This window comes from Dermacentor albipictus, chromosome 8, assembly GCF_038994185.2.
Source record: "Dermacentor albipictus isolate Rhodes 1998 colony chromosome 8, USDA_Dalb.pri_finalv2, whole genome shotgun sequence".
NCBI lineage: Eukaryota > Metazoa > Arthropoda > Arachnida > Ixodida > Ixodidae > Dermacentor > Dermacentor albipictus.
In genome coordinates this window covers 61074923-61087114 of record NC_091828.1, presented here as the reverse complement: position 1 = coordinate 61087114, position 12192 = coordinate 61074923, and the positions used below count along the sequence as shown (strand labels likewise).

Genomic DNA, 12192 nt, shown 5'->3' with positions numbered 1-12192 from the left:
TAGCCATGAACCTTACCGGACTTTGAGTCATTGCATTTTGCTTGCTTACGGGTAATGGGCCATTGGCATAATGGGCTTAAGTAATGGGTCATTGCACATGGGGTACCCATTGATGATGACATTCCCATTGATGATGACAGTCTTCTATATGCTGTTCTGTATGTTGTGTGCATAAACAGAAAGAATTTAAGCATTGTATGCGTTACTTTGTCGAGGTCTTGTAGCCTCTGCCTTACGTGGCTAAGCGCCATTGCATTTTTTGCATCTTTACGGGAGCATGAATGCTTACGGCGGGAGGAGCCATTCATGATGATAATTTTTGTTCATGGGGAACAAAAATGCAGGGATCCCTAGCCAAATACAGGTTTTCTGTAAAAAATAAGGTTCCGTATAAAGTCTTGGAAGCGGCTGATGAAACGGCGCCCTTTTCTGCTTTTACATTTCCTTGACTATCACAGTCTGTTTGCTATGTGCTGACGTGCTCCATTTCATGAATATCAGGACAGTGCAATACGGTATTTTCGTGCATGCAATTACTTTAAAAAGAATTGAAGCTATACTTTAACCGGCGATGTTTTTACAACGATATGTTTTTCCGCATTTTACCCACATCTAAATGCTGCCGTGGTAGCATTTGTAGACACAGCAGACTGGTCGCGCACAGCTGATGCGCCATGTCGGAAGCCAACACAGATCTACTTCTGCCCCACCCGCCAAGTCTCCTACTAACAAGGTGAGCTTCGCAGAAGCCCTTAAGGGCACCTCGCTAGAGGGTCGCAACACACCTTCTCCACAGTCCACGAACACCAATGATAACGCAGAAATACCTCACCTCAAAAAAGAAAATGCCATTGTGCGCGACCTAATTCACAAGCTCTCGCAAGAGGTTCGCGATCTTAAACAATCCAAGACACCCGCTCCTACACCACCCGCCGAAGCGCCCCACTTCTCTAGCCACGACGCTCCACTGACACCAGCACCCAAAAAGCGGGCCCTCCAAGAGGAAGCCACGGGCCAAGTGCGCTCAGAGTTTAAGGACATGCTAGTTGCACTTCAAAGCACGATGACCACACTCCAGAACGCAGTCAAATCCATGGAACACGCCGTTCTCGCACTGGCACAGCGCGTCACAAACATTGATACCCACCTACAAGCTCTCCCCATGCCTGCTCCTTCTACCCTCCAAACCCCAGCACTGCCCCTGACGGCATCCACCGATCCCCACCATGGCCCACCCTAACAGAGATACACTTATCTGGCAGTGGAACTGCCGAGGCTATCTCCGCAAACAGCCAGTCATCCGTCAACACCTTCGTACCTTCACCCGGCAACCGGACGTCATCATGACTCAGGAAACCCATATCGATTCGGTCACCCTCCCAGGTTACCGACCTTTCATCCCGCCACATGCTTCTCGCCGCCTCTGCACTTTCGTCCACAAGAGAATCACCGGCATCGAACACAAGCTCCACGACCGAAACATCGAACACCTTCTCGTTGAACTTATCCCCACCAGGAGACGTAAGGAAAGTATTTTTCTCCTTAACGTGTACAGCCATCCCTCTGCCAAAGTTCAAAGCCGTTTTCTCACCCTCTTCAAGAAGGCCCTTAACGTAGCTGGCACCAACCCCCTCGTTATCGGTGGAGACTTCAATCTCCCCCACAAAGTATGGGGATATGGCTACTCGACGACGGCGGCTCAAAACCTCTGGAAAGACTCCCAAGACCTCGGCCTCACTTTCATTACAGACCCCACGTTCCCCACACGCCTCGGTAGCTCCACTTCCCGCGACACGACCCCCAACCTGACATTTACCAAGAACGTCACCAACGCCCAATGGAGCAACACACAACATGATCTCGGTAGTGACCATTCCATCATTGCCGTACTTATCCCTCGGATAGCTGCAGTTATTGCCAAACCCCGTGAGTTCAGTTGGGTTGACTGGGACGCATTTCGGAAGCATCGATCCGCTGACCAGCACGCGGAACGCATTGCGGACATTGATGCATGGACCCGAAATCTCCACTCCGATACCATTGCAGCCACGCACACCGTTACCACCGATGCCCCCGTCGAGCGCATGGACAGTAGACTGGCCCACCTCCTCGCGGCTAAAACATCCATTCTATCCCGCTGGAAAGGGCAACGTCTCAACAGGCGCCTCCGCGCTAAAATAGCCCTCCTTAATAAGGAAATTGAAGCCCATTGCCTCACTCTGAGCCGTCAGCAGTGGACTGAACTGTGCAATACTGCTGACGGACAGATCCATTGTCCCTCTTCTTGGAAGCTTCTCAAACACCTCCTCGATAGTCAAGCCACCCGCTCTTCCCAACAAGATCGCCTTACTAAACTTCTCTATACAGAAAGGAAGAAACAGGGCCACGCCCAAGTCTTAGACTACCTCACCAACAAGTATCTCCCCGTAGGCCCAGTGCAATCTCACGGCTCCTACACCAGGGCCCCCAACCCCCCACTGGACGGAGACTTTAGTGTCGCTGAGATCCAAGCCGCCCTGCATAAATTAAACAGCCGTTGTGCCCCTGGGCCCGATGGGGCCACTAACAAAGCCCTCCGTAATCTGGATGATGCCTCCGTCACCCACCTCACAGATTATATCAATGACTGCTGGCGTAATGGTGCCATTCCGCCGGCCTGGAAAACAGCAAAGGTCATCCTTATTCCGAAACCTGGCAAACCTTCTAGCCTCGATCATCTTCGCCCCATCTCACTAACCTCATGTGTGTGAAAGGTTATGGAGCATGCCTTCCTCACGCGAATCAACACCCATCTGGAAGACACTGCAGCGTATCCTCACTCTGTCATTGGCTTCCGGGCCCACCTGTCGACGCAAGACGTCATGCTACAACTTAAGCACCATATACTAGAAGATAGAACGCGTACTACTAAAGCTATACTCGGCCTCGACCTCGAAAAAGCATTCGACAGCATAGCCCATTCCACCATTCTTCACCGCATCTCACGCCTTAATATCAGTGCGCGCGCTTATAATTATGTCAGAGACTTTCTGTCTAATCGCACGGCCTTCCTTTCGGTGGGGGATCTCCGCTCCAACGCCCAGACTTTCGGCAGCGCGGGAACTCCCCAGGGCTCCGTTATCTCCCCAATCCTTTTTAATCTTGTCATAATCGATCTTGCCAAGGAGGTGCAGCAAGTGGACGGTGTCACCCACACCATATACGCTGTCGATATAACCATCTGGGCCCACAAAGGCCGTGACGGCGAAATAGAAACGGCACTAAAATCCACCATTGAAACAGTCAAGACCTATATCCAAGGAACGGGGCTTCGCTGCTCCCCTGCGAAGTCCGAACTCCTTCTCTACAGGCCTACTCTCCGTGGCCGCCGTCCAAAATACTCCACCGCTAAACGCCATTACGAAGACATTGCGCTTCATCTCACGGACGGCAGCCCCATACCCCTCGTCACCAATATAATAATATTTGGGGTTTTACGTGCCAAAACCACGTTCTGATTATGAGGCACGCCGTAGTGGAGGACTCCGGAAATTTCGACCACCTGGGGTTCTTTAACGTGCGCCTAAATCTAAGCGCACGGGTGTTTTCGCATTTCGCCCCCATCGAAATGCGGCCGCCGTGGCCGGGTTTCGATCCCGCGACCTCGTGCTCAGCAGCCCAACACCATAGCCACTGAGCAACCACGGCGGGTTCGCCACCAATATCCGTGTGCTCGGCTTGCTCATAGAGGAGAACGGAGCGAATGGCATGGCCCTCGCCAAAATCAAGAGGAATAGAGCCAACACCATGAGACTTTTGAAGCGGGTCTCCAACCGCCGTGGGGGTATGAAAGAGGAAAATCTGCTCCGATTAATCCAGTCATTCGTAATTTGCCACATCACCTACGTTGCTGCGTATCTAAACTGGTACAAGGCTGAATAAACCAAGATCAACATCCTCCTACGCGGTGTCTATAAACAAGCCCTCGGCCTCCCCGGTTGCACCAGCACTGACCTCCTCCTTCAACTAGGCGTCCACAACACACTGGACGAGCTCATCGAGGCCCAACGTCACTCTCAGCTGGAGAGACTCACTCTCACAGCGACGGGTCGCCATATCCTCACCTCGCACTGTATCACCTACCACCATCAATACGGCCATAAGCACCAGATCTCCTCCACCATACGAGCTTGGATTCACGCCGATCTTATCCCCAGAAACATGCACCCCGAATACAACCACGCACGTCGCACAGCACGTGCCACGGTTCTCACCAAATCCCTTACTCGGCACGACGGTGTGAGTTTCGTCGACGCCACCGAATATCCCCGCGGCACCCGCTTTGCAGCCGTCACCACGCGTGAAGGCTCTCTCCACCATGCTATCAGCCTAGTAACCCCACACGCTGAGGAAGCTGAGGAAGTGGCCATCGCGCTAGCCACACTAGACCCAACATGCCATACCATCGTCTCTGACTCCCGCTCCGTCGTTATCAACTATATCAACGGTCGTATTTCACACCAAGCCTTGCGCATCTTGCAACAAGCGCCCCGCTCAACCGACCATCAGGTTACACTCGTCTGGTTCCCGGCTCATGTAGGCACCATCCACCCGCTCCTCCCAAACCTCAACGAGGTTACCCACTCCCTAGCGCGAGGCCTAGTTAACCGTGCGGGAGAAGGGGAGGCTGCCCCCACCGGTAGGGATCGTCTGACACGCTACAATGATCTTGTGAAGTCCTTCTACTTAGGGCGTAGAACCTTCCCCAGCCCACACAACAAACTATCCCGAGCGCAGGCTACAACTTTCCGCCTGCTACAAACCAATACTTACCCCTCGTTACAACTTTATTACAAGATCTACCCAGACATTTACCCCAATCGCACGTGCCATATATGGAAGACACAGCAAACCACACTTCCACACATGCTTTGGGACTGTACACACCAATACCCCGACACTAACCCAACTACCCTCTCGTCGAGATGGCACGCTGCCCTGCGTAGCCCCAACCTTGACGACACACTCTGGCCGACCCAGCAGGCTTGCGAGGCGGCGAAGAGGCAACACCTCGACGTCCCCACGTGGCAGGCCTAGGCCAAGCCACCATCTCTTGCTGGTTTCAATAAAGTTTGTTCAGTCAGTCATTAAAAAGAAAGTCGTTTTCTATGGCGCTACTCGTTGTTACAATAAGATGAACCACCTGCAGATCCGCCGTATACAACACTATAATGGCACAGGTTTTGCAGAGGCAACGTTGAGATCGCGTATATAGGACTCACCTCACACCGGCTTTGACATTGGTTGGAGGTTGCTCCTTGGGCGCCTTGTTTTTTCTTGGCGTTGACTCATCGCTGTTGCTCCTACTAGTGCTGCTGCTGCTTCTGCTGGTAAACATGAAAGACCCATAGTGTAAGAAAAAAAAAGAAAGCAGAAGTTGGCATTGTTCACTTCGCCTCTCGTGACACGTAGTATTAGACTACCCGTTTTACAGATCGGTCCACAAATTTTGTCAAAAGACCGTCATAGCTCCATAGTGGGCCGTCATAATGAACGACACGCGCAAAGCGCTCCAGGACATGGTCGCGACTCTGGCTCGAAATCACAACAGCCCTTTGACAGAACTGGAAAAGAACCTATTCGGTCCCAGAGAGGGTACCCTGAAGAAGTCGTACTCGCGTCCTGACAAAGATGGCTGCGAGTACTCATGAACTAGTAACCTGCAAATTTGGCAGTGTAAATGCTTGGGTTTCCGGCGAAAACGAGCACACTTACAGCAATACATCACCCTCTTTGCACCCCATGCTTCCCCAGGTGTTATCGCATTACAAGAGACCGAAGAACCGGCTAAGCTTTCGGGATACGCAGCGTACACGGCACTTTGCGATGATATGCGCTGGCCCATTAACCACACTAGCTAATCTAAACATCCTGGCGATACGTTATCACTCAGGCATCGATACAGCAGCCCGCATTCTCTGGGAGGTTATCCCGTCGGCAACGCGGACGCAACAGTGCCCCTTCACCCTGATTGTGTACAGAAGCCCCAAACAACAACCTAGGTTTTTACGACTATTCACCGAAGCAGATCAAGTAGCTATGGGAGCACGCCTGCTGTTTAAGTACCTTGCTGATCGCAGGGGACTTAAACGCCCCTGCGGTCGCATGGAGATACACGGTGGACCGCCGAAAGGGAAGACAACTATGGTTTGAAGGGCAGAGTGTAGTTCTTACTGCTGTCACGGATTCAACTTGTCGCACTAGCACGGGAAACAGCGTTAGCAGAGACACTCCTCAGGACCGCCATTCCCAAAAGGAATTCAACAGGCAGGCTGGATCAACACAGAAGACAACTTGTGTAGCGAGCACTATATCATCCAAAGAACAGTTCAAGCGTGCCCGCGAAAGCCATAGCACCGCCAACTCCGCATCACGAATTGCGAAGCTTTTTGGTAGGCCTGAGCCCTCACCTCTTTCTGCGGTACCTAACCCTCTTTGAAAGATTGGGACGCATCCTGCGACCGCTGACTCTCTCAATCACCATTATGCATAAAGTCCGCTACCAGCTAATTGTTAAAAATTTCAACCAGCAGGGTTCACAATGGCAAACCACGGTGGCATCACAACGACAATGATGGCATGGTAACGTTTTGCCGCTACATGGCGATGCGACCCACCAATCGCAGTGTTCCGTGAATAGCTCACCCTTTCAGAGTTCAAGCCGGGGGCATAATGGCAACGCGGTTGTTACAGTGCAATCACTACAACTGTATGACCACGATGGAAAGAGCATGACTTGACAACGCTGGATTATTCACAAGTAGCGGTATGAAGGTAGCGGCACCATTCTGTGAATATTCTACTGTGTACCACAGCAGCAGGTGCGGGAGCACCGAAAGATGAGCCAAAGATAACTTCGCTTTAAAAGTATTAACGTTCGCTATGGGGAGGGGGGGAGGGGCAGGCGGCGGAATAAACTGTGCACTACTGCCTCTGTACTTTAGGCCGTCGCGTTGCGTAATGTCGCCCTACGATATGATTTATCAAGTGCTCGTGTGCTGCCTTCCATAAATATAATAAATAGTATACATTTCATAAATACCATCTTAGGGCACTACCGCGCTAACAAGCGTCTTAAGCGCACTCAGCGTTTTTCTATGAACGTGTTATTTCATATGGTGGAAGATATCGGTGAACTTATGTCATGCGGTAAACAATTATATCTAGTTGTTATTTCATGTTGTTAGAAAACGATGGCATTACTTTATCATATATTCCAGCTGCGGAAGCATGAGAGGAAGTTAACGTTATCCGGACGTCCCATAAGGCCCGTCGCCCACCTTATGCTGACCGTCCGAGCCCTAGAATAGCTTTTCCTACACCAGGTTCGACATGAGCCCAGCATGGGTGGGTGTTTTGAGAGACCTACATGTGGCATCTGAGTAGGAGCACTGTAATGTAATTATTCGTTTTTCTTTTCCTATTTTGAACAAGTGAAGCAATTGTTCAGTGAATTATACGCTATGGAAATAATGTATCGACAATAAAACAATCTTCGATTATACAGAAAGGAAACTGACAGATTGCCCACCCTCATAAATAGGTAGATTTTTTTCCTAAATGTGATACCAGATGGCCTTCTAGCGGGTGATAAAATTGCACCAAATGAGTGCTTTTCGGCCTTCGCTTTACTTCAAAGAAAACATTGCAGGTCATTTCAATCGGAAGGTAGTCGTGATAGTGTTGGTGTTATTTCTACTAGTTGCGTTCGCTTGAATATTATTGCCGTCACTACTTCCGACAGTAGGCTGCTGGCCTGGTAACGCATAGCGCTTCGATTGGCAAACTACTTCCAATGGCGAACATGAGAGAACAATCTGTACTGTTTGCAGTTACACCAATGCTTTCTAGAGACAGATAATCAGTCACCCAAATGAAGTATATCCTGCGGTAAACAAACGGAAATTCAATGCATCAATCGAAAGCCAATATTGGCTTTCGGTAGAAACGCTAGCATATAAGTAAAATGAAACAGTTTCAATGGAACTGCGAATGACGCGGTATTTGCCGCGGGAAAGAGAGACAGTGGAAGCTTTTATTGTTTGTCGGGGCCGGGTGGTAGCACAGTAGCACACCAGGTACCCGGGAATTGTCTTGCCAAGAGAACGGCGTTTCGCTTCGCTATCTATTCATAAACCTGTTAACCTGTCTATTCCACGCCGTCTGTCCACGTCACAACCCTCTATAAAAGAGTGACACAGAAGACTCACGTATTGCAGTCGGCTACAGTGAATGGAGCGTCGTCGGTGCCTGCATGGCTTGTACTCGGCGTTGCGTCGTCCCTGTTGCGTCGAGCTCGAGGCTTGTGTCCAATGGTTCTTGACATGTCTGGTGCTGAGACTCGACAGAACTGACGTGTATTCGCCACAGCGCAATACTGCATGGCCACGCACGCGCATTCGGAGCCAAAAGAAAGAAGAAAAAAATATGACGTTTGACACTTTGGGAACTCAAGAGCAACCGTCGCATGTTTTGAAAAATGAAATGATAGTGTGTGCCACTAGCTTCCCGCTGTATAAGTAGTAAACTCAATCTGATTATTTTGAAGATTTTGTTGGATAAGTGATTCAATATTTCATTACGCTTCGTATTTACGCGAGCTAAAAATGTAAGGTTATTGCATAAGTAAATGCTACAAATCAACAGCTGTGACTTTTAGTGTAACGTCGGCGTCTCTATCAGTGAATGAGCGAATCTGCCATATCGCTCATACGTAGTAGTGCATTCCAGCTGCGGAAGTAAAGAAGTAAGTTAACGTAAACCGCCGTGCTTGCTCAGTGGCTATGGTATTGGGCTGCTGAGCACGTGGTCGCCGGATCGAATCCCGGCCACGGCGGCCGCATTTTGAAAGGGGTGAAAACACCCGTGTACTTAAAGTTTGATGCCCGTCAAATAACCCCAGGTGGTCGAAATTTGCGTAGTCCTCCGCTATGGCGTGCCTCAGACTGAAAAAGTGGTTTTGGCACGTAAAACCCCATAAATAAAAAAAAAGTTATGTGTAAGGCGTCGCCGACCGTCTGGTAAACCTCCGCGCGCTAGAATAGCTTTTCCTACACCAAGTTCGACATTCACCTAGCATATGTTGGTGCAATTTTGAGAGACCTAGATGTGTCGTCCGAGTAGGAGCACTTTAGCTCAATTTACATTTGCTTACTTGATTTTGAACAAGTAGAGCGGTGCCATCGACGTTAGCACTCGGAAGATTTGTCTGTGATGAGCGCAGTGAATTATTCGTCATGAAAATAACCTGTCGCTAATTTGGCAACCTCCGATTAATTAATAGATCAATTTTCGAGCCGGATAAATATGCGAATTTTCTTTATCCTGAATGCCATATCGGACGGCCTTCTTGCGGGTCCTAACTTTACACGAAATCAATGCTTTTTCGCCCTTCCCTTCGCTTCGATGAAAACCTTGTAGGGAATTTCATTCAGTAGGCAGTGCTAGCGTTATCAATTATCATGAGCGTGCATGCTTAACTATCAATTCTGTCAATTCCTCCGACTGTAGCCTGTTCACCTGTGAACAATTCGCGCTTCGATTGGCGAACTAGTTCCAATGGTTCATACGAGAAGACACGTGACAGACTATATCGCGTTACCAGTTCTCCTAAAAAAATAGAAAGGAAAAGTGTTGCACACGTCCCAGGCTTGTGGAAATCCTCTCTTCTGGCATTCTTCAAATGTGTCTCCTCCCGATGCCACTCCAACGGAAACTAAATGCCAAATGCTCGTGCAAATTTATACAGATGCTCTTTAAAGAACAGCAGATCGCCGACAGTATTAGTGAGTCTTTCGCTATCAATTCTCTCAAAATTAAATGTGTGCAATTTCGGGATGGCCTTCTTTTATACACAGCTTTGTCCGGATTTGTCTGCACCTTCGGCGCCAGTTCAGGGAGTGCAGCACTTTTTGTCCTCGATTCTACGGCGCAACGCGCACCAGCTGCACCACGTTCTTCAGTTTGACCTCGTCTAACGTGCACGACTTCGCGGTTCTCTTGCACTCGCTATTTTGGAAGTGCAGGCATCGCGCATGCATCGTGCAAGGCCTCAGTAGCAGACGACATGGCGTCGCACTAGTTGAATGTTGTTGCGCGGGTGTAAATATATCCCGCTTTCGTTACAACATTTCGTTCACCTGCTATAAGAATGTGAGCCGCAAGTTTGAAACATGAATGGTTAAAAAAAATTGGGGGCTTTTACGTGCCAGAACCACTTTCTGATTAGGAGGCACGGCGTAGTGCGGTATTCCGAAAATTTAGACCATCTGGGGTTCTTTCACGTGCACCTAAATCTAAGTACCACGGGTGTTTTCGCATTTCGCCCCCGTCGGAATGCGGCCGCCGTGGCCGGGATTCGAAGGCGCAATCTCGGGCTCAGCAGCCCAACACCATAGCTACTGAGTGTATTAATAGTTGTAAGGGCATGTTATAGTACAGTCCTGTCACGCGAGAAATTCCTTTCGATCATATGTGCTTATCTCGGAACGCGTTCAACAACAACAACAACAAAAAAAAAACACGATCCACGTCCGCCATTGTGCTTTCACAACGTAGTGCTACCACTCCGCTCTGATTGGTTGACTTATTCGCCAAGGGAACAGCCAGGCAACCGCAACGACAGTCCCGAAGCCAGACGAGTTCCGCAAAGAAAAGCTTGGCTCTTTAAATTAGCAGGAAGCCATGACGTGAATTGAAACCGGGACCGAAACTTCCGAAACGTGGCAATCATAGATAGTATCGCAATGCCACCGCTGGAGCTTGCCCACTCGCGTCTCTATCTATAATGCTAACGACTCCCTGAAAATTGCCCAGGCTTTGACCACATTATTTTTTGTTGATTTCTTATTTCTGTAGCCTGAGTCTTGCGAACTAGCTTTAGGTACATTCTCCTCTAACCTTTTTCTCGACAACGTGCTCACCATTCAGCGGCAATTTAGCGCCTCTCTCATTACAACAGCGAACCCTCAGCCACTGAAGCACTGAATGCCGCCAAAGCGAGTACGTACATTCCCTCTGATGTTTTGCGGAGTAAACCACCTAGCACAATGGATGACCAGCAGCTGCGCGTGTACGATGATTAGCAGTTTAGGCATTCTGAACACCATACTTTAAAAGTAGCGCGATGCATCCCTTGATACAGATTCTGAAGAACTTTCTCTGTATTGATGTGCCAAATCTTTATTAACACCAATTAAGTTGCTAGCCAGTGTGCGGAAAGCAGCTTTAGTCACTTTGTTCAAAAATAAATTCTGCACTTTTACAGAAACAGAAACAGAACAGAAACAGAATTTGAGGGATGCCCTTCTGTGGGACGCCAGATTGATTTTGACCACCAGGCGTTAATTAACATTACCTTATTGTAGGGTGCACGAGGGTTTTCGCATTTTGCTTCCATCGCAATTCTGCAGCCGCGTACGCGTTTGATACCGCGACCTCAAGCTCAACAGGGAATCGCCTGTTGAGCTTGCGGTCCATTCGTCTCCTGCAGCCGGTTGTGGCATACTTTATTATCCGGTCTGCGAGGCCGAGTGCTTGCGTGGCTCATTAACCGATCTTTACTCTGTTGTCATTTTCATTCAGGTAGCTTATAATGGTCGCAGCAAGATGCCTTGCATTTGCGTTATATTTATATTTACCCCGTATGCAAAAAACAGTATCAGTGGCTTCTTATGGTTGTAAGCGTTGATGCAAACTAATTTGTTGTTTTATTAGTTTCTTAAATTTATTGAATCAGGAAAGAATCTTCTGCAGAAAACTACTCCAGGAAACGTGTTCAATCACGCATTTCCCACGACAAAAAGATCAAGAATTGTCCGTGAAACAAAACATGCACAGTAAAACCACTAATAGCTATTAGTCTCTCTAATAACGCAGCATCCCATCCGGCTGCACGTGTTGAAGCACGTCGTGCGAATGGGTGCTCTAAACATCCTGCAAAACCAAATGTGCAAGAAACACACCCACGCACACGAAATGCGAGACAAAAAAAGGCAAAAAAGAAGACCACCCAATTTCCATTTAAAGGAAAAAAACCGGCAAATCAAAAACAGGAGCAAGCTGAAAGCATGCACATGCATGCTTTCCGGGTTTCCGTGGCGTCACCGCCACGGAAACCCGGAAAGCACTTCCATTCGCCACAGCATGGGCAGC

General features: G+C 49.0%; 1 protein-coding gene across 33 annotated transcripts in view; it reads right to left on the bottom strand.

The window, feature by feature from the left end:
* Positions 1-12192, bottom strand: part of LOC135915154 (histone-lysine N-methyltransferase PRDM9-like) — a 473262-nt gene that overhangs the window by 385179 nt on the left and 75891 nt on the right. For 30 of the 33 annotated variants that reach the window (XM_070523466.1, XM_070523460.1, XM_065448169.2 and 27 more), the window contains exon 3: positions 8250-8416. In XM_070523466.1, coding sequence (XP_070379567.1) covers positions 8250-8416 — 167 coding nt within the window. Of the gene's footprint in view, positions 1-5261; positions 5367-8249; positions 8417-9680; positions 9743-12192 lie in introns of those variants that run through there. The other 3 variants (XM_070523467.1, XM_070523468.1, XM_070523465.1) reach the window with 2 other exon arrangements.